This window comes from Oryctolagus cuniculus, chromosome 10, assembly GCF_051225735.1.
Source record: "Oryctolagus cuniculus isolate XC-2025 breed Fujian yellow rabbit chromosome 10, ASM5122573v1, whole genome shotgun sequence".
Classification (NCBI taxonomy): domain Eukaryota; kingdom Metazoa; phylum Chordata; class Mammalia; order Lagomorpha; family Leporidae; genus Oryctolagus; species Oryctolagus cuniculus.
Window position 1 is genome coordinate 92,983,131 of NC_142876.1, and position 22,536 is coordinate 93,005,666.

General features: G+C 49.9%; 1 protein-coding gene across 10 annotated transcripts in view; it reads right to left on the minus strand.

The window, feature by feature from the left end:
• The window catches only part of PXK (PX domain containing serine/threonine kinase like), a 94,942-nt gene extending 78,449 nt beyond the window's left edge, over positions 1–16,493 (minus strand). For 7 of the 10 annotated variants that reach the window (XM_008260843.5, XM_002713274.6, XM_008260844.4 and 4 more), the window contains exon 1: positions 16,263–16,492. In XM_008260843.5, the coding sequence (XP_008259065.3) occupies positions 16,263–16,364 (102 nt within the window). In that variant the 5' untranslated portion in view covers positions 16,365–16,492. Of the gene's footprint in view, positions 1–8,558; positions 8,653–16,262 lie in introns of those variants that run through there. The other 3 variants (XM_017343903.4, XM_089306021.1, XM_051851521.3) reach the window with 3 other exon arrangements.
• Between the last annotated feature and the right edge of the window lie 6,043 nt (positions 16,494–22,536).

The window sequence follows — 22,536 nt, forward strand, 5'->3', positions numbered from 1 at the left end:
AGAGGAATAACCTACCACACCACAGTGCTGGCCCTGCCTTGGCTCATTTCATCTCCCAGCAATGCTCAGAGGGAGGTGTCACGAACTCACTTTTACAAGAATGCCGAGGCTCAGAGAGGGTAAAGGATGACCCAGGGCCACAGAGGTCCTTACATCCCATGGCTGTGTGTGGAATGCTTTCACACCATATGTGGTCTTTTTTTTTTTTTTTTTTTTTGACAGATAGAGTTATACACAGTGAGAGAGAGACAGAGAGAAAGGTCTTCCTTCCGTTGGTTTACTCCCCAAATGGCCACTATAGCTGGCACTGCGCCGATCAGAAGCCAGGAGCCAGGTGCTTCTTCCTGGTCTCCCATGCGGATACAGGGGCCCAAGCAGTTGGGCCATCCTCCACTGCCCTTCCGGGCCACAGCAGAGAGCTGGACTGGAAGAGGAGCAACTGGGAATAGAACCAGTGCCCATATGGGATGCCAGAGCCACAGGCGGAGGATTAACCAAGTGAGCCACGGCGCCAGGCCCCCCCCCCCTTTTTAAGATTGATTTATTTATTTGAACGTCAGAGTTACACAGAGAGAGAAGGAGAGGCAGAACGAGCAAGCGAGCAAGCGAGAGAGAGGTCTTCCATCCACTGGTTCACTCCCCAGTTGGCCGCACTGGCCAGAGCTGCACCAATCTGAAGCCAGGAGCCAGGAACCAGGAGCTTCTTCCAGGTCTCCCACACGGGTACAGGGGCCCAAGGATTTGGGCCATCCTCTACTACTTTCCCAGGCCATAGCAGAGAGCTGGATCAGAAGTGGAGCAGCCAGGACTTGAACTGGCGCCCATATGGGATGCCGGCACTGCAGGTGGTGGCTTTACCCACTACACCACAGCACCAGCCCCGTGGTCTCATTTTGATTGAAGAAAGGTCAAAAGAGCAAGCAGAACTGGTCTACCAGGTCAGGAGGAAGCTGAGAAGGTAGGGGCAGAGAGGACAAGAACCCAGGCCTGGGTGACGAATAGGAGTTACTATAGCAATAGAGCCCTTGGAAACCCCCCTGGCCACTAAGGCCTGCCTTCACTAGCGCTGTACCTCACGGCCCACAGCCTATACCATAGGGCACAAACTGCTGGGGCCGAATGTAATCCGTGTACCACACAGAAACTGCAGACAAATAGGAACAGTATTTTCTGCCCATTATGTCAAACCCCACCACAAACATTAGGCAGATTCAGAAGCAGCAAAAAGCAACATTTTTGTAAGAACATGCCTAGAGTAGATATCAGGTTTATGGGGTACTCAGCAATTTGAATGACAGTTAATTTCAGCTTTATAAACAGGAACAGCGTCCCTGGTGAACGCTGCTTTGTTTCCACACTGTGATCCTATTAAACTCCCCAATGGGCTTCCTTCCAGAGAACCAGAGAGATTCTAGGACTCTCTGGTCACTGAAACCTGCTGGCCACAGGGCTAACAGGCCCTACCTTCTTGCTCAATCTTCCTCAAACACTCTGCACCTGGAAGGGAGCGGTGAGCTAGGTCTGACATCCAATATGGCAGCCACAATGCACATGGAACTACTGAGCTCATGAAGTGTAGTTAGAGTAAAGGACTGAATTTTTAATTTTATTAATTCAAAGTGATCTAGTAGCTACAGTACTGGGCAATGAGTATGGTTAGAGACTATAGGCATAAACTGACATTCATGAAAGCAAAAATACTACACAGTATGCGTTTTTCCATTAAATACAACATGGGTTTCTTTCCCTAACAATACATTTGGGTATTATTGTTTTTTGTCTCTATCTGCATTGTCCACTATAGAAGCCACAAGTAATAAGTAGCTACTGAACTCCTGAAATGTAGCTAGTCTAAATTGAGATGTGTTATAATTGTAAAATACACAACAGATATCAAAAAGTATATGACAAGAGCTGGCATTGTGATGTAGCAGGTTAAGCCACTGCCTGCAATGCCAGCATCCTATATGGGTACCAGTTCATGTCCCAGCAGCTCCAATGCCAATCTAGCTTCCTACTAATAGCCTAGGAAAAGCAGGTGAAGATGGCCCAAGTGCTTGGGCTCCTGCCAGCCACATGGTAGACCTGGAAGAAGCTTCTGGCTCACTGGCTTCAGCCTGGCACAGCCCTGGCTGTTGCAGCCATCTGGGGAGTGAACCAGCAGATAGAAGATCTTTCTCTCTCTTCCTCTTTCTAACTCTTTCAAATAAATAAATAAATATTTAAAACACAAAAATTCACCAAAAAAAGGTGTATGACAAAAGGAATATAAGATACATTGATAATTTTTATGGATTACATGTTGAAATGATAATATTTTGGATATACTGGGTTAAGTAGAATACATTATTTAAAATAATTTATCCTGGGACCAGCACTGTGGTGCAGCAGGTTAAAGCCCTGGCCTGAAGCACCAGCATCTCATATGGGCACCGGTTCTAGTCCCGGCTGCTCCTCTTCCAATCCAGCTCTCTGCTATGGCCTGGGATAGCAGTAGAAGATGGCCCAAGTCCTTGGGTCCCTGCACCCACGTGGGAAACTTGGAAGAGGCTCCTGGCTCCTGGCTTCAGATCGGCACAGCTCCAGGCGTTGTGGCCATCTGAGGAGTGAACCAGAGGACAGAAGACCTCTCTCTCTGTCTCTACCTCTTTCTGTAACTCTTTCAAATATAAAATAAATCTTAAAACAAAACAAAACAAAACAAAAAAACTATCCTGTTTCTTTTTACTTTCTGAATGAGGCTACTAGGAAATGAAAAATTACACACATGATTTACATTGTATCTCCATCGGAGAGTGTTGCCCTAAGGCCTCCACTATGTATAATGAATTAACTATTCTTAGGCAGTCGGCATAAAGAATGGAGAAAATGACCCAAATCATTGTCTGGTTCTGTGCATGGAGGTTAAGACCTCTAACCTCATCCTCCTCAAGCCCTATGCTTAGTGCAGCCATCAAACAGGTCCACTCCTGAGGGCCCTGGTAACAGATCAGCTTGGGGAGGGCTCTCAACTCACACAGCTGTCACTCAAAGCTCACAGGCATCACACAAACCTTCACTCTGCCACTCCAGGCCCTTCGGCCTGGAGCAAGTGACTTTCTTTCTCTGTATCTCATTATCTTCAGCTGCAGAATGAGGATAATAACAAACAGAACTAGAATGATGAGGACCAAATAAAAATCCAGAATATTTTGGCAATTTCTTATAAAGTTAAATACACATTTAGCACATCACCCAACAATTCCATTCCTAGGCATTTACTCTGGAGAAATGGAAATATTGTGTCGACACAAAGACTTCGCCCAAATGTTGGTGGCAGCTGTGTTCATAACAGCCCCAAACTGCAAACAACCCAAACAGCTCCCAGCTGGTGCACCCTCCAGCAGAACACTACTCAGCAAAGAAAAGGAACCTGCAATGGGAGAACCTCACAGCTTTCTGCTAAGTCAAAGAAGGCAGACACAAAAGATGGCATCCTCTAAGATTCCATTTATAGACAACATTCTAGAAAAGACGAGAAGTTTTTCACAGGAAACACATCAGCGGTTGCCTGGGTCTAGGGGGAGGGTACTGACTGCAAGGGGCACCAAGGAAATACTTGGAGTGATCAAAGTGTTACACACTGGGCGTGTGGATAATTTATCAACCGGTATTCTTAAAAGTGATTACTGTCTATAAATTATACTCTAAGAAAGCTGCCAAAGCCAAGAATGAGAATTCAATCATTATTATATACGGTACTTAGCACAGGGCTTCACACATGCTAGGTGCTCTGATGACGTTAGCTGTGATGGCAAGTACCACTCTTCTCAGTACTCTGGAAATGTCCAAAGCCAAACTTAGACTCCCCAGCTTCCGTAGGAGGCCTGCTACTCGTTTACCTCGCACCATTTCTCTGGTCCTCTCTGCTGCCTGCATCCTTCATGATCGCTGCCTGGCGGACTTTTCCCCTGTTGTGTTCCTCCCACCCATAGACTTGAGATGCAGCCTTTCTAATGCCATTGCCCAGTATCGCCCTCTCCTCTCCCCGTCCTCTACCCTCCACACTCCACTCCACAGGCAGCAATTAAGCTCCCTAAAACCCCACTCTTGGGGTTAGCACTGTGGCACAGTGGGTGAAGCTGGCACCTGTGATGCTGGCATCCCATACTGGAGTGCCAGTTTGAGTCCCAGCTGCTCTGCTTCCAACTCAGCTTCCTGCTAATGCGCCTGGAAAGCATTAGATGATGGCCCAAGTACTTGGGTCTCTGCTCCCCACTTGGGAGACCTGGATGGAGTTCCTGGCTCCTGGTTTTGGCCTGGCCTGGCCCCAGGCTATTACAGCCATTTGAAGAGTGAACCAGTAGACAGACAATCTATTTCTCTATCTCTTCTCTCTCTGACACTTTGCCTTTCAAATAAACCAATAAATATATCTTTTTAAAAAACCACCCCACTTTCCTGTGCCCTGCATCTACTCAAGTCTCCTCACTGCTGAGCAGATCCTTTAGCCTGGCCTCCAAGACACAACACAACTGGTTCTACTCTTCTTTTTGCATTTGGTACTCCGCATCAGACTGTCCTGAAATAAAACCTTTGGGAACGAAGAAACAAACGAAGGCAGGGACCAAGTCTATCTTGCTTAGACCTGCACTCCTAGTGCCTGGAACATGCCAGGGACCTGGGCATACTCACAGTAGTGTCTGCTGAGTGAACCAATAAACTTCTGAGCCTGCAAACACAATCTTAGCCTCAGAGAACATAGGCAATTGTGCTTTTTGGTTTTTTTTTTTAATTTTAATTTTTATTTTTTTATTTTTTGACAGGCAGGGTGGACAGTGAGAGAGACAGAGAAAAAGGCTTCCTTTGCCATTGGTTCACCCTCCAATGGCTGCCACAGCTGGCGCACCATGCTGATCCAAAGCCAGGAGCCAGGTGCTTCTCCTGGTCTCCCATGCGGGTGCAGGGCCCAAGGACCTGGGCCATCCTCCACTGCACTCCCGGGCCACAGCAGAGAGCTGGCCTGGAAGAGGGGCAACCAGGACAGAATCCAGCACCCCGACCAGAACTAGAACCCGGTGTGCCGGCACCGCAGGCGGAGGATTAGCCTATTGGGCGCCGGCCTGTGCTTTGGTTTTTAAAACTGGGGTCCTTGTGATGAGTTAGGCACAGTTTAGAAAAGTATGAACGAGGCCGGCGCCGCGGCTCACTAGGCTAATCCTCCGCCTAGCGGCGCCGGCACACCGGGTTCTAGTCCCGGTCGGGGCACCGGATTCTGTCCCGGTTGCCCCTCTTCCAGGCCAGCCCTCTGCTGTGGCCAGGGAGTGCAGTGGAGGATGGCCCAGGTGCTTGGGCCCTGCACCCCATGGGAGACCAGGAAAAGCACCTGGCTCCTGGCTCCTGCCATCGGATCAGCGCGGTGCGCCGGCCGCAGCTCGCCGGCAGCGGCGGCCATTGGAGGGTGAACCAACGGCAAAGGAAGACCTTTCTCTCTGTCTCTCTCTCTCTCTCACTGTCCACTCTGCCTGTCAAAAAAAAAAAAAAAAGAAAAAGAAAAGAAAAGTATGAACGAGGCCCAGCGATTCTGTGTAGTGGGTAAAGTCAACGCCTGCAGTCCTGGCATCCCATAGCTCTCTGCTATCGTCTGGGAAGGCAACGGAAGATGGCCCAACACCCATGTAGAACACCTGGAAGAAGCTCCAGGCTTCTGGTTGCAGATGGGCCCAGCTCTAGCCACTCCAGCCATTTGGGGAATTAATAGCAGGTGGAAGACTTTCTCTCTCTCTCTCTGCCTCTGCCTCTCTGTAACTTTCAAATAAATAAATAAATCTAAAAAAAAAAAAAAAAAAATTTGAATGACCAGAGGTTTCAAAGGGATTTCAGATTTGTTAAAAGCAAATAAAGGCTTCTGTGTCTATTTCTACTTTTTAAAAAACTCTGCCAATAAAATGACAATTTCAACATTTTCTACTTTTAACTCAGAATAGAGCAGGAGCCTCCAAAAGTGCTTGGGGGAAGCATGAGTGAGGGTCTGGATATCACAGGTGTATTCCTAACTCAGTTGCTGTATTAGTTTGTTTTTTTTTGTTTGTTTTTTTTTTTTTTTTTGGACAGGCAGAGTTAGACAGAGACAAAGGTCTTCCTTCCGTTGGTTCACCCCACAAATGGCCACTGCGGCCGGTGCGTCGATCTGAAGCCAGGAGCCAGGTGCTTCTCCTAGTCTCCCATGCGGTGCAGGGCCCAAGCACCTGGGCCATCCTCCACTGCCTTCCCGGGCCCGGGCCACAGCAGAGAGCAGGACTGGAAGAGGAGCAACCGGGACAGAATCCAGTGCCCCACCTGGGACTAGAACCCGGGGTGCCAGCCCCGCAGGCGGAGGATTAGCCAAGTGAGCCGTGGCGCCGGCTGCTGTATTAGTTTTGATCACTACATGGTGTTTTAATTGATTTTGTTCTTAGTTATACATGGTTTCATTTATACCCACAATGAACCACTAGCTAACTACAGGCTCACGGAATCCCAATGCCAAAAGTAAGTGAAGAGTGAGGGGCAGAGTTTGGCTCACCAGTGAAGATGCTCCTTGGGATGCCTGTACTCCATATCACAGTGCCTGGGTTCAGGGCTGGCGTTGTGGTGCAGTGGGTTAAAGCTGCAGGCCTGCAGCACTGGCATCCCACATGGGCACCAGTTCGAGTCCTGGGTGCTCCACTTCTGATCCAGCTCCCTGCTATGGCCTGGGAAAGCAGTGGAGGATGGCCCTAGTCCTTGGGCCCCTGTGCCCGTGTGGGAGACCTGGAGAAAGCTCCTGGCTCCTGGCTTCAGATAGGTGCAGCTCTGGCCTTTGCAGTCATTTGGGGAGTGAACCAGCAGATGGAGAACCTCTCGCTCTCGCTCTCCCTCTCTAACTCTTTCAAATAAATAAAATACATCTATAAAAAAAAAAAGTGCCTGGGTTCAAGTTCTGGCTTTGCTTCTGATTCCACATCCCAGCTGATGCACACCGTGGGTCCCTGCCACTCACATGGGAGCTCCAGGCTGCTGGCTGTGCCTGGCCCAGCCCAAGCTGTTACAGGCATCTGGGAGAATGAAACAGTGGATGGAAGATCTCTTTCTCTGTCTCCCTTTCAAATAAATAAAAATAAACAGATTTTAAAAAGTCAAACAGGTGAGAACATTGTAAAGATTCTACAAACTGCATGAAGATGCTCCCTCTCAGTGCTTTAAATCCTTTTCGTCTCATCACATTTTCAACTCTAATATTTAAATATCCAATATAATTCAGATCCCAAGGATTCATATAATTTTTCATAATACGCTGATCTGAGCACATTATTTTTAATCTAAAGTCACTTCCAGAGGAGGTTTTTAACCACTCAATATCACCACGTGCCAGTTATAAATGGCTGGGGCTGGGGAGTGCTTATTTAGGGCATTAGCTCTGAAATGTTGGCTCCTTGCTGAGCCTCTCCTAGTGCCTAAGCCCCAGGAGAGACCAGACTCTCACAGCTGCCCACACTCTCCCAGGCCGACGGGCGCTCTCGACACCTGACTGTACGTTTGGTTTATGCCTCTGCTACTTCCACCAGGGTAGCAGCTCCTTGCTTCACTCATCTCTTTATGTTAGCACCCAGCACACTGCCTGGCACCTAGAAGACTCTTTAGAATAGCCTATTAATGTTCCAGGGGTCAAATGTGTGTGCACCTATGTTGGAACTCCCCCAAGTTGAGCAAGGAGAGGAAGAACTGAAGTGGCCATTTGCTAGTGGCTAGCCCAGCCTTGCGGCTAAAGGGCTGGGTCACAGGCTGGGCCCGCAGCCTTCCCACTGGCCTCCACTGCCACCTTTGACCACCAACAACCAGCTCTGCTCCTGGGCGGATGGGGTAGAGACCCTGGGCTGAGCTCTCCGGGCCTGGCTTTCAAAATATGTTCCTCCAGAGGTGAAAGGGAAAAAACAGTGGAAAATGGTGCTCTTTGAGAGGCTATTGACCTTTTTTGGCCATTTATTAGCAAAGCAGCCATGGCTGACAATGAGAGCAACTCTTAAATAAGTAATTCTCCTTTTTCCATTCAACAAACTTGAGTGCCAAAAAAAAGTCCCGGGCAGGCACTAGTGCTCTGACATAGGCAAAGGCAGTAACCAAGAGCCCGGCAGCTGGCACTTGTGTAGGGACTCTGCTCTGAACACACCGTGTGTGGGAGCTAAGTTAATCCTCGCAGCAGCCCTAACATACTCTGAGCGCCCCCACTTTACAGATGGAGAAACGGAGGCTGGACAGAGTAAGCAACCTGTCGACAATCATTACAGCACTGTCTCTCTCCTCAGTTATTCAGTTTCATCTCTGCGCACAGGCGGGGGAGGCGAGTAAAAATAGAAAGTAGGGTAGTAAGAAATAGCATGTATGTAAAACGTTTGTGCTTCGGGGACAGATCTACTCTGTGGGAATTTCAGAGGGAGGAAGAGAAATCACATCCAGCTTGGCAGGTAAGATGGGAAACAGAGCAGGGCACAGGAAGGGTTTCCTGTGCCTCCAATTACTCTGTGCATTCCAAAAAATACAATGATTCAACAAATGCTTACCAAATGTCAGGAAACATTCTAGTTTGCAGCGGAACCAAAACAGCAACATGTAGACAAGAAAGCTGCTTTTGGAGTAAAAGAAACAAACCTCAAAGAGTCAAAGAGAAAGACCTGCGAAGAGGCAGAACCAGCGACCCGTGCCCCCGGCGTGAAGGAGTGGGAAGGGGCACAGGTGCACCCTGTGTGCCCAGAGCAGGGAGTGCACCCTGCTGCCTCCCTAGAGCCAACCACAGCTCCCATCAGAGAGCTGGGGCTCCAGGAGCATCTTCAGGGTAAACAAGTGCAGGGAAGCCCAAGCACGGCCAGTTATGGCCCAGCCATTCCACAGGTACTGCTGGGCCCCAGCCATCGTGCTGGCCATCTAGACGCTTGGCCGGACACTGGAGGTCTGGGATGAGCAGGCTCCCTTCCAGTTTCATTTCCCTCTGCTTCTGCAATGGCATTGGGAATGGGGGTATGTAGGGCTAAGATGCGAAGAGTACTGGCCCCACCCGGGAGTCACCTGTCTCCTGAGGTAGGGCAGCCTCAAAGAAGGCGCTGAATGAACAAGACCACTTTCCCTTTCCACCTCCACAGGTGGTTCTCAGACATTTTTAGATCCAGGACTGCCCCTACCACCAGAATAGCTTCAGCTGAGTTAATGAGAACTAGCCTGCTTCGGTAAGCCATGTCAGAGCAGTGTGGGCAGCCTTGGTTTAAGTATTACAAAGAGGAGTGCCGTGTCAAGCAGGCGGAAGCAGAGCTGGGGCAGGCACTCTGCTCGCTGGCGCACAGACGGCCCTTTGCCCTTCCCCTGCGCCACTCTAAGTCACTGGTTTGCATGAACCTAAATGCACTATGGAAGCTGCAACCTAAAGTGACATTTTCACACCTACAAGACATATCCATCTGTTGTTTCTAAACAGACGGTTTTCTGAAAGTAGGGGGGACGTGGTAGTGCAGAGAAGTCTCACCAATTCAAGTAAGTCCTTCTCCAAGGTGATCATCTGAAAATGCTCCCAGAGAGTGATGCACAGCCTACGAGGAGGCTCTCAGGGGTGTTACAGACACGTGTACAGGAGTCAATGGGGACTGTGAAAGGAGTTGGCCCTAAGAGCTGAAGACTGTGTGCTTAGAATACACTCTGAGTTACGATATACTCCTAACTAGTGCTAGAAAACGTTCCAGGGTCACGGCTCAGCAACACCGAGCTGCTTTCTGGGGTAATGAAAAGGTTCTAAAATTGACTGTGGTGATGGAGACACAACTCTGCAAAACACTAACAGCCACTGAACTGTATACGTGAAATGGGTGAAGTGTACGGTAGGTGACTTATATAGAGGAGTATCCTAAAACAAAACCAACAAAACACAGCTTTCCAGGAAAACTCCTGTTACTCTGCGATGGGGTCTGCAGACCAACACGATTGCATTAATGAACAGGAGAGTGACCTCTTAGCCACCTAGAAATAGCTATTCGATGATCTGAAGACAACAATGGCAATGGAATCCGCTTTTGCCTTCAACTGTACTCTTGTTCCTAAGCAGAAGGAAATTCTCTGTAACTTACTCGACAGCCAGAAATGGCCACTTTCCCAAAGACCGTTGTCAGCGGGGTCGGCTGGAGGCTGAATGATCGATGTGCACACACACTTCCCCTCCTGAAGTTCCAGGTACTTACCCAAGATAAGGCGCTTGTCCCTCAATCCTGACTCAACAGTTTCAAACTGCCAAGGAAGGGCCAGGGCCACGGCCACTGCCCCCAAAGAGGAGTCACATTTTAATTTCTCCCACTACGTACATGGTGTTTGTAAAGCAAATCACTGACACTAGTGACTTCCAGGTTAAGGGAAAAAACAATGGGAATAGTCTATTATTCACCCTAATATCCCTCAAATACTTAAGCTTTTACAAGTTCTAAAACAACCTTCAGGTCCAGTTCTCTCTCTCTCAGAATGTTGGAACATACTGCACGTTCATTCCAAATGAAGCTGCCCCCAAACCTCCAGCAGGTTGCAGGGGCAACACTTCTTGCCTACAGAGGTCAACAGAGGATGTGTTTTCCTTGCTCCAAATGAGCCCACTTAAACCTTGGATCAATATGCTCTGTCTTGAGACGGCAATCCATCGAGGAGCTGAGACTATGGGGTGGCTAGTTCTGGATGTAACTATCTTTGGACCCTTCTCACATGAAATAAATTTCAATCCGACATTTCCTCCTAGTAACTATAGCTAGGTTCTTATCTGCATGCCTGCTACGACAAACTTCCCCATGGGATAATGCTCAAAACAGGTGCTATAGGGTGACTGAGTATCAGCAGCCCCTGAATTAGGCTGCAGAAAGTTTTCTTCAAAAGAAAGAGATCACTTAGAGTCTCTAATGAGCTAATTACGGGTCTCTAAAAGCTTCCAACTCAGACTTTCCTGATTGCATTCATCACAGGTTTCTAGGACAAGTGGAGAAAAACACATACTCAAGTACAAGACAAGTGATTAGAGTCCCAGAAATAATCGCTGTTAATACCTTACAATATGTGCAAATGCTGCCAAGTTAACCATCAGAGACTCCCTTTGTCTCTGCAAACATCTTCACAGAAATTTTTAAAGTATTCAATAAAACTTGGAATTCTACAGAAACTTCCAAATAGCATCCCAAAAGAGATATAGATTCTGGTATCAAGTACTAGATTACTTAAAATGTCAAGTCTGGGGGCTGGTGTTGGTGGCACAGTGGGTTAAGCTGCCACACACAACACTGGCGTCCTATATTGCTAACTCTGCTTCTGATCCAGCACTCTGCTAATGCACTTGGGAAAGCAGTGGAACATGGCCCAGGCACTTAGACCCCTGCCACCCATGTGGGACACCAGGATAGAGTTCCTGGGCCCTGGCTTGGGCTTGGCCAAGCCTTGGCTGCTGTAGCCATTTGGGGAGTGAACCAATGGATGGAAAATCTCTGTCTCTGTTGCTCTGCCTTTCAAAAAAAAAAAAAAAAAAAAAAAACACTTTAAAAAAAAATTCAAGTCTGAGGAGAGGAGCAAGTGTTTGGCCTAGCAGTTAATATGCCTGTCTCCCAGAACAGGGTGCCTGGGTTGAATTTCCAGCCCTGGCTCCTGACTGCAGCTTCCCGCCACTGCAAACTGGGAGGAAGAGGCGATGGCTACAGGATTCCTGCCACCCCCATGGGAGACCTGAATTGAGTTCCTGGCTCCCAACTTTGTCCCAGCCCAAGCTGGAAAGTCGTGTGTATTTGGAGAGTGAACCACTGAGGAACTCTGTCTCCCTGTGTCTGCCTCTCAAATAGTTAAGTTAAAAAAAAAAAAATGTTCTGCAGGGGTGTGTGTGTGAGTGTGTGTGTGCATGTGGGTGTGGGTGTGTGCAAACTGTTGAACTTTTAAGTATAGAGTTGGTCTTCTGTGTTTAAAGTTAATTAAAAATGGATCTTAGTGGAGATTGGGACTGGGATTGGGAGAGGGAAGAGGAGGAGGAGTGGGAGCGCGGGTATGGTGGGAAGAATCACTATATTCCTAAAATTGTACTTATGAAATGTGTGAAGTTTATATTCCTTAAGTAAAAGGTTTATTTGGGGAAAAAAAAGGACTTAATGAAAAAGAAACAAGTGAAAGAAGATGATGAAACTAAAAAAAAAAAAAAGTTCCGCCTCTGAAGGCAATGATGTCACCTCTACTGGCACCACAGCTGAATAGGTATTCTGGTGATTCAGGAACAAAGTTTAAAAGACAATCAGAAAAAAAGGAGGCCACTGACAATCAGCCAAGCCAGAAAAGGAACTCCAGGCCCACCTCTGTGACAGGTCTCACGTATGTGGGTAAAGGCCGTGGGTGACTTGCATACGTACTGGAAAACCCAAGACCTCAGAATCCCAGAGAACAAAAACCCCATGAAAACAGGAGCTGTCTGGTTCTGCGTCCTATCGCCAGTGCATGCCTCCACACAGCACGCACTCAAGATATTCTTGTTGAACAAATGAGTGTTGTTGAGTAAACAAACCATGCAGGAATGCAGTTTCAAAAAATCCCAAGTTCAAGGAGAGATCCATTTTCAGTAAAGAATTTAATGTGTGATATCTGTTCCACAGATTTTTAAAAAAATGTTGTTATGACTCAAATATCACTGAAATTATCTTTTGTTTCTCAAGAACAAAATGCACCAATGGCAGGGTAAACGGGCCCTGATCCACAGGGTCCTCACAGACGCCCACTGGGAGAGGAGAGAGCTGAGATGAAACCCCAGCTAGCACACCATGGAGTACCCACCCGCAAAACTCAGATGTGCACCCTGGATCACCCTCTCCAAAAGTTCACTTTCAGCGAGGTATGCAGTTTTAGGTCTGGTAAGTTTTCCCTTTCGTGTAGCCAAGAACTTCTGCTTCTCTTGCCTTCTCTATGTCCTCCCAAACTCCCCGTGTGACTTTTTGCCAAAGCCCCCTTTGTTTGGGGAATCTTTCCCCTTCTTCTCACCTCCTGCTGAGAGTATCACATCCCTAAGTACTGGCTTCTCTGGTTTTGTGGAAGCTTCATCTCCTTGCAATAGAGGCCTGGTCTGTTTCCTGAGGCTAAATTCATTGTGCTCCGTAAAAATGAAAATAAAATCATTCAAACCACAGTCACACACTGAATCACGGCCCAACACGCGTCCTTTCTGCCAGCTGCTTCTCCAAACACTACGTCCCTTTCCGGTGGTGACTTGTGTCCTCCTCTGCCTTCTGGCGTCTGCATCTTCCAGTCTGCAGATTTTTCCCCTCCCAAGCTCACAGATCCAAAATCAGATGGAACCGCAAATGTTCAACTACACACTCTGCTTCCCGAGGCTAAACCATCCCAATAAATGACAGGTACCCTGCACGGAAACGGGTTTACTTCAATAACACACCTTCACGGTGTGACGTGGACTGTCAGGGGGTGAAGAGACAAAAAGGAATGCACTTGACAAACACTTCAGAAAGATGAATTCGGCTGATCTTCCCAACAACCGTGGAAGGCAGGCCGGGCTGGCATTTATTACCTCCATTTACAGCTCGCAAAACTGAACATTAAAAAGAGAATGAATGACTTGCCCAGCCAATGTCACATGACTAGCGAGTGTCAGCCCAGGTCTGTGTAAGGTCTCACCTTTGCCGGCTCAAAGGCTATCTGCTCCTGTGTAAGCACATTCCCTCCGTTTGTCTTTCCACAGTCCAGGAGGAACTCCTGGGGCAGTGAGGGCTTCCCAGGGAGGAACACCCCTGACCTTTGGGACCCTTGACCTTTGGGACGAGGCTCCCTTCAGATCACGAGCTGGAAATCCATCTTCAGGCTCCCCCCCAGAGAGCAGAGCCTTGCTCTTCAACGTGCCACTCTTGACAACTACTTTCCAAGATAATTTCCAACAGCTCTAGTTTTAAAAGGACTTACTCATATGACACTAAGAGGCCAAAAGTCCACATCAGCCTATGATTTCCTCAATGAAATGCGGAGCTGATGCAATATTTCTCAAACTTTATAGCTAAAATGACAAGAACACAGAACAGTCAAAATATTATGCAAGACAATGCTACATTTTTTTTATTCCTCCACATCTGCATCTATGGGTCTCCTGTGAGTCATCGTCTTTTGTGTTCAGTCATCATTATAAGATCTGCCATTTTCTACCCCCAGACTATTTCATTTCTGAAAGAGTAGCTCAGAAATAAAAATGGTACCCTGTGAGATTTTTCACCTCCTTGCTGAAGCTCTGACCCCTAAGCTAGCACCCCAGATGCTGTGTTGCTCCAAAACTCACAATTGCCATTTTACACAAAACGAGGCCAAGCAAGGTTGTAGCCCATTGATTTATTCAATAAACAAACATGAAATCCTATCAGGATACCAAGGACTGGGACCCCAAAATGAACAAGAAGCACCCCTCCTTTCACAGCCTGGTGGCAGGAAGAGAAGAAGTAATTACAGCGGCAGGCACGTGGCACAGTGGGCTGCAGCTTGTGATGTTGGCAGCCCATACTGGAGCCGGTCCGAGTCCTGGTAGGCTCTGCTTCTGATCTGGGTTCCTGCTAAGGTGCGTGGGAGGCAGCAAATGAAGGGTCCCTGCCACCCATGTGAGAGATCCAGAAGGAGTTCCTGGCTCCTGGCCTCAGCCCGGACCAGCCCAAGCTGTTGCGGGCATTTGGGGAGTGAACCAGTGAACAGATCTCTTTCCCTGTACTGTGTCACTTTGCATTTCAAATAAATAACTCTTCAATAGAGGATTTATTATTTCAAGTAAATAAATATTCAATAGAATTACAAAATAAATTTATCAAGGTTAAGGTGGGGGAGGGGGGAGTAAGCACATGGCCTGGGGCAGTGGCTACCCAGGAATACTTCCTGGAGGAAGTGGCCTATGAGCATTTATGAGCATCTATCTCCTTGCTTTCAGTACAAAATAAACCTAAAAGACTCAGCTGTGTTCCCTGAAAGTTTTAAGATTTACTTGCCAAGAGTAAAGTAAAAAAATCTAAGAGCAGAATGATTCTGTGCCCTCAATTTAACCCTTACCCAACATGCCATTCCACGCTAACTACAAGTTGAACAGATTCTGTCCTGTAGGTACTCTCACACGTCTACAGAGTAGGACTAAAGATAGACACAGGGAAATAAAAGGCATTTTTTTTTTTAGAAGAGGTAATCGTTTTCCGCACTGGAAATGAACACTTGAAACAAGCCAAGCCCTACAAAGCACGGCTGTCGGAAGAGGAAACTGGGGTTCAAAAAAGCCCCACTTTAATACGAGAGAATAAAAGGTCTCTTTGAACACCAGAGGAGCCTGAACAAAAAGAGAAACAGAAGGCTATTGTGGGCGCTCCGTCGCCAGATGATGAACCCCCAAACACACGGCCACGGTAAACAAACAGCCTCTGAGCCTGCCCCAGCGCCACAATGCGAGGAATCCTCTCGCTCCCATTCATCACTTCCCCAAAGTGCCCCCTGGCTGCCAGCGCCAAGGTTTCTGCTGGTTCCCCGGGGGGTTTATTGCTTGTAAATTATAATGTATAGTGTAGTGTGTGCGCCTCTCAGAAAAAAAGAATAAGAAGGACAGAAAAAGAGAGGCAGAGGCAGATGAAAACCACCACGGTGTTAAAAGCCCCATAAAACGCGGTCCGTGTCCCCGAAAGGAACTCCGCCTGTATTTACTACGAGGATGCCACTCCGGGGGATTTCAACCGCCAGCGACAGCCACCGCTGCGCACACGGCGGAGCCGGTGGGAGGCGGGAAGGGGCTCGCTGGTACACCTGCCACCGCACGACCCCTGGCCACGCAGCTGGCCCGGCCCTGCCATTCTCGCTCCGCCGTCCCAACAAGTAGCCTCTCAAGTCCCTCCTTCAACCCGGCCCGCACACCCTCACCCCTCCACGGAGACCCCCCGACAGCAGGCGGGGACACGCCAGAGGCCCCCGGAGAAGGCTGGCGCCGGGTAGAAGTGGGCGGGAGGGTCCTGAGGAACCACTCCCCACCTCGGCACTAGTGCAAGGTGGGCCCGGGAATCCAACTTGGACTCTCCCCTCCAGGCCACCGCCGAACCCCTCAGGGCCTCAGCGTCCTCCCGGGCCCGCGGACCCCGACCCGGACCCACGGCCACGCCACAGCCTCCGCGGCCAGGGCCGCCCATCCCCTGCCCGGCTCCCCGCCCGGCCCGCGCCCGGCCGCCCGCAACCCTCCCCGGCCGCGGGCCGCCCGCCCGGCGACGCACCGTGTGGGACTGCAGGCTCTGGCTCGCCTCGATGGCTGCTGTCAGCGGCACCGTGTCGTCCAGCAGCACCTTGCCGGCCGGTGGCTTCTCCATGAAGGCCATTCCGGGACGCCCGGCCGCCGGCGCCTCGGGACGCGGGGCAGGAACCGGAGGCGCCGACTCCCGCCGCCCGCGCCGCTGCACCGCCGCCGCCGCCGCTGTCAACACGCGCCGCCCCACGCGCCGCCGCCGCCGCCGCCGCCCGCCGGCCCGCAGGGTCCTAGCGCCGCCGCTGCCGCCGCCGCTGTCAACACGGGCCGCCGCCGCTGCCCGCGCGGTCCTAGCGCCGAACCGCCGCCACCGGCCGCCCGACTGGACTTTGCCCACCTCGTGCAGAACGGCTGCTGCCAGCGGCACAGTGTCGTTGCCTTGGGCTCGAGCCTCCCAGCTCCTCACGGCCGTGCGGCAGATCCGGTACTCTTGGCGCTGGGCTTCGACTCCGGGAACACTCCACGCTAAGCCATCAGCACCAGGAATCCCGGGATGCCGCCACCTGAGCCCGGGATTCCTAGAACCTTCAACCTTCTGACCCTGAGCTTTCTGAAACCAAGCCTATCAGAGTTGGGCGTTTACGCTCTGGGACGGGAAGACCTTGAGACCCTTAGAACTGAGCCTCTCCCCCGAGCTCCCACCCCCAGGCCTGGACACCAAGACTCAGAAAAACTAACTTCAGAATGGACCCTCAGCATGAACTCTAAACCTCAGACTTTCTTAAAAAAAAAAAAAAAAAAAAAAATCGCTCGGATTCAGGTTTTCAGGGGCCTGGAAGAAGGGCTCCTCAGGCCCAGAACCTAAAAGCTGGGCCCACAGAATTGGGCCCCCCAGTGGAGGGTTAGAGACTTAGGCCCTCAGACCCAAGCACTAAGAACTGGGTACCCTAAGAACAGGTGCAGAGGCTCCCAGCCTCTACATTTGGCCCAGCTCTCTGGTCAGCCCACAGACCTGTAGGCCCCAGAACTTTCAACCAAATCCCTAAGAGTTGCAGTCTTCAGTCCTACTCCGCTGGCTGCCAAGAACCTCAGCCCAGCACCAAAAAACATTGGGATCCACTTTTCAGTCCTAATCTGCCCCCACAGCCTGCCTGAACCCAAAGCCGCAATCCTAGTACCACCTTCACCCCCCCCACCCCCCCAACACCCATGTAGAAATTCCACCCCCACTTCCCCTATCTAGGACCCCCAACACCCATGTAAAAAATTCCACTCCCACTGCCCCCATCTAGGACAGCATGCCAGGATGGTGGGGGAAGGTTAGACCTGCCATCATGACCATGAGCCCCAGGGCTCGTGTGTCACCTGCTGTGTGACTCTGAGTTAGCTACTCAGCCTCTCTGAGCCCCAGCTCCCCGTGTGCCAAATGGAGAGAATATCTGTATGGAAAGCCAAGGGGAGAATGCGGTAGGCAGGAAGGGGGCTTGGTCCACACACAATAAACGCTTAAAGAACAGTTATTTCTGCCTTCCCCAACAGCTCACAGAACTGAAGGCTTCCAACTCTTAAATTTGCTTCCGCTGGATTTCTACAGTACAGATGAGGTTGCTTGGTACTCTTGCCATGGCCACCCAAATCTGACATCATGGTAAAGGCCAAGATTCTATCTATGGGGTCCCCTCTCCAGAGCTCAAGCCTAATGGGGGCTGTTGCACAACCCTGAGTGGCCAAGTGGCTATGAGGCAACAGTGTGGCTTCAAGGGCCAACACCCACTAGAAGGAGGTGTGAAGAGAGGAGACTGGCATGTGAGGAGTCAGCCCTACACATTACTTCCACCTCTGTAAGGAAAATGGATTATTTCATTGCCCAAAGCACAGAAACCCAAATCCCCAAATCCTGCTTTCATCACTATTTTCATCTGCCAACCGAGACAGACAATGCTCCTCTCACTGCTGGTGTGGGGTTTAAACCGGCCCAAGCGTTTGGGGCAGCATTCGTTCCTTCTGCATTGGCTGAGCACGGACAATGTGGCAGGCCTGGCGCTGGGAGCAGGAACTCGCCGATGCACATCAAAGGCTTTGAGAATGCTCTCCCTGTGACTCAGTGGTTTTGCCTACAGGAGGGCGTGTTGCAGATAGAGCATGCAAAGGTAGTTTTCTAACAATAGGGGATTAGACAGATTGTGATACAATCAGGAAATTTTTTACAATGCTAAAAATCAAGTTACCACTATTTAAGATGTTGGGGTAGCTGGTGCTGCCGCTCACTAGGCTAATCCTCCGCCTTGAGGTGCCGGCACACCGGGTTCTAGTCCCGGTCGGGGCGCCGGATTCTGTCCCGGTTGCCCCTCTTCCAGGCCAGCTCTCTGCTATGGTCAGGGAGTGCAGTGGAGGATGGCCCAGGTGCTTTGGCCCTGCACCCACATGGGAGACCAGGAGAAGCACCTGGCTCCTGCCATCGGATCGGCGTGGTGTGCCGACCGCAGCGCGCCGGCCACTGGAGGGTGAACCAATGGCAAAGGAAGACCTTTCTCTCTCTCTCTCACTGTCCACTCTGCCTGTCAAAAAAAAAAAAAAAAAAAATGTTGGGGAAAGCTGTTGATGTAATAGTATGGTCACAATACATGTATAGGAGACACACTGGAAGGAAACTCCTTAATCTCTTAAAATGTCTCAAAATTTGTTTCTTAAAGGCAGAAAGACACACACACACACAGAGACGTATTTCATCTGCGGGTCCACTCTCCAAATGCCCACAACAGCTAAGGTTGGGCCAGGGTGCAGCCGGGAGACGGAGTCAAGCCGGGCCTCGCAGGAGCGACAGGCACCCAGGTACTTCAGCCACCACCTGCTTCTTCCCAGGGAGGAGGAAGCTGCAGGCCGAAGTGGAGCTGCGACCCAAACCCATGCACTGCACTGTGGGATGTGGACATCCCAAGAAGCACCTAAACTGCTGGACCAAGAAAGCAAAATCAGGACTTCTTTTTTAGGCTTTTTTGTATTTTTCAAAATGCCTCTCAAATTTTATTTGTATAATGATGAAAAAAAATAATAATAAAGTCTAGTGCTCCGAGGAGGCCCTGGTTCAGGAGACCATTTCTGGGCGTCAAGAGGAAGGCTTCTCTGTATCCAACCAGCCAGGACTTAATGCCATTGTCACTGTTATTTGTGCAAACACACAATCCAAAGCTTCAGTAAAAAAAAAAGCCCCAACTTTTCCATGGCCTATACAAGTAATTTCACACGCTCTGAAGATGGCATTGTGTGTACTATTCTCAGATCATTCTTCTCCTTTAAGATTGTATGATTGGCAGGTGACCCTCTCCCTGTGTGTTTCCGTCAAAACAGTGACAGTAGTGCTCTCAGTATTCCTTGAGGTCTCTTGATATTGTAGGCCCTGAAGAGGACAACCTGGAAAACAAGCAGAGTTCTTTTCCTCCAATCACTCCTTAGGAGGAAGACTGTGAGAGAAACCATGCTCCAAGTCCTGGGATCCCGGCCCCAGCCACCAGGGGAGGCCAAAGGAGAAGCGAGGAACCGTAGTTACAACACACGATTGGGGCAGTTTTCAGGAGAGTTGGGGCTTGAGCGAGCTTGGAGAGCAAGGAATGTAGAGAACACTGCAGTTCTTCTTTCAGCCAGCCCCTTACTGGGCATGGTCTAGATGCCACTGTGTCAGAAGTTAAAGCAGAATCTGGCGGTGGCATCACAGTGTAGTCGGCAGAGCCGCCTGTGACACTGGCATCCTATTTGGGCACCTGTTCATGTACTGCCTGCTCCATTTCTGCCAGCTCCCTGCTAATGGCATGGGAAAGCAGCAGCAGATGACCCAAGGACTTGGACCCCTCTCACCCACATGGGAGACCCGGATGAAGCTCCTGGCTCCTGGCTTCAGCCTGGCCCAGCCCCAGCTGTTGTGGCCAAGTGGGGAGTGAACCGGTAGATGGAAGACTTTCTCTCTCTCTCTTTCCTTCTGTGTAACTCTCACTTTAAAATAAATAAATAAATCTAGGAAGTGAATCAGAGGGTGAAAGATCTCTGTTTCACTCTCTGACACTCAAATAAATAAATCCTAAAAAAAAAAGACACGACAGATGTCACCTGCTATCAAACTGCTTAGCCAAATAAACAAGTGGAAAATACAACGTGGGTGCAGAGTGACAGGGCAGTCCAGAGGCTTTCGGGAGCTCTGGGCACAACAGTCATGGGAGGGCACCGGCAGAGCAGGGGATGTGAGTGGGCAGATGCTTAGCAGGAGGATGGAAAAGGAAGCCTGTTCACAGGCTCCTTCCCGTGCGGGGTTCCACCTTCTCCTGACAAGGTAGGGACGGTGCCCAGGGAACAAGCGTCTCTGAGCCTTGCCGACTGTGGAGAGCTGCTGAGACTGCAGCGGCCACTAACACACACTTCCGGCCTGCGCTCTGCTGTGCCAGGGAGAGAAACACGAATAACAAACTAATAGTTGGGGAGGAGGGCATGTTCACGTGGCCTCCTAAGGGTTAGGACATCTGCATCAGTGTTTAGGTTCGAGTCCCCAACTCCAGTTCCGTATAATGTACACCCTGGAGAGGCAGGTGATGCTCCGAGTAACTGGGCCCCTTCCACTCACGCTGGAGACCTGGATTGACTTCACAGCTCTGGCCACTGTGGGCACTTGTGGAATAAACTAGCGGATGGCAGTTCTAACTCTATTTCTGTAACTTAAAAAAAAGCATCCTGAGGGATAGGGATGGTGGGAGAAAGGTGTGGGGCTGGAGACAGGCAGAGAGAAGCAGGCAGTCAGGCTAGGAGTGGGGAAGCCAGGAGAAGGAAAGACAGCAGACTATTAGATGCAAGAAGCAGGCAAAAAGCTGTTGTTATAAAACTGAAGAGAAGGGGCCAGTGCTGTGGCACAGAGGGTTAAAGCTGCCACCTGCTGCGTGGGCATCCCACATAAGCACTGGTTCGAGTCTTGGCTGCTCCACTTTCCATCCAGCTCTCTGCTATGGCCTGGGAAAGTAGTGGAAGATGGCCCAAGTCCTTGGGCCCCTGCACCCACGTGAGAGACCCGAAGGAGGCTCCCAGCTTTGCATTGGCGCAACTCCAGCCATTGTGGCCATGTAGGGAGTAAACCAGCGGATGGAAGATCCCTCTATCTCTGCTTCTGCCTCTCTGTAACTCTTTCAAAAAATAAATAAATCTCAAAAAAAAAAAAAAAAAAGAAAAGAAAGAAAAGAAAAAAGAAAAGGAAGCTAAAGAGTGCTGGTCATGGTTGAGAACCCAGGATCTGAGGAAACTTCTCAGGGTTCAGTCCTGACCTCGCTTCACTTTAGCTTCATCTACAAAACAGATAATGAAAGCCTCAACCCTGTGGATTTTGAAAATTATTTGAAAGGCAGATAGACAGGACCAGCACTATGGTGGAATGGGTAAAGCCACAGCCTGCAGTGCTGGCATCCCATATGGGCACCGGTTGGAGTCTCGGCAGCTCCACTTCTGAAACAGCTCTTTGCTATGGCCTGGGAAAGCAGTGGATGACAGCCCAAGCTCTTGGGCCCCTGGACCTGCATGGGAGAGCTGGAGGAAGCTCCTGGCTCCTGGCTTCGGATCGGCCCAACTCCAGCTGTTGCGGACATTTGGTGAGTGAACCAGCTGATGGCAGACCTTTCTCTATCTTTAAAAAAAACAAAAACAAAAACAAAAACAAAACGAAACAAACAAACAAAAAGCAGACAGACTTATCTCCCAGGCTCATTCCATAAATGAGCTAAGGCTGCACCAGGCCAAAATTAGGAGCCCAGAACTCAACCCAGGACTCCCATGTGGGTGGCAGGGACTCAACTACTTAAGCCATTACCTGCTGCCTCCTGGGGTGCACATCTTCAGAAAGCTGGAATCACGGCCGGCGCTGTGGCTCAATAGGCTAATCCTCCACCTTGCGGCGCCGGCACACCGGGTTCTAGTCCCGGTTGGGGCGCCGGATTCTGTCCCGGTTGCCCCTCTTCCAGGCCAGCTCTCTGCTATGGCCAGGGAGTGCAGTGGAGGATGGCCCAGGTGCTTGGGCCCTGCACCCCATGGGAGACCAGGAAAAAGCACCTGGATCCTGGATTCTGCCATCGGATCAGCGCGGTGCGCCGGCTGCAGCGGCGGCCATTGAAGGGTGAACCAACGGCAAAGGAAGACCTTTCTCTCTCTGTCTCTCTCTCTCACTGTCCACTCTGCCTGTCAAAAATAAAAATTAAAATTAAAAAAAAAAAAAGAAAGCTGGAATCAGAGGCTGAATCCAGGAGTGACATGGGTAATGACCTGGGGAGACTGGTAGAGAG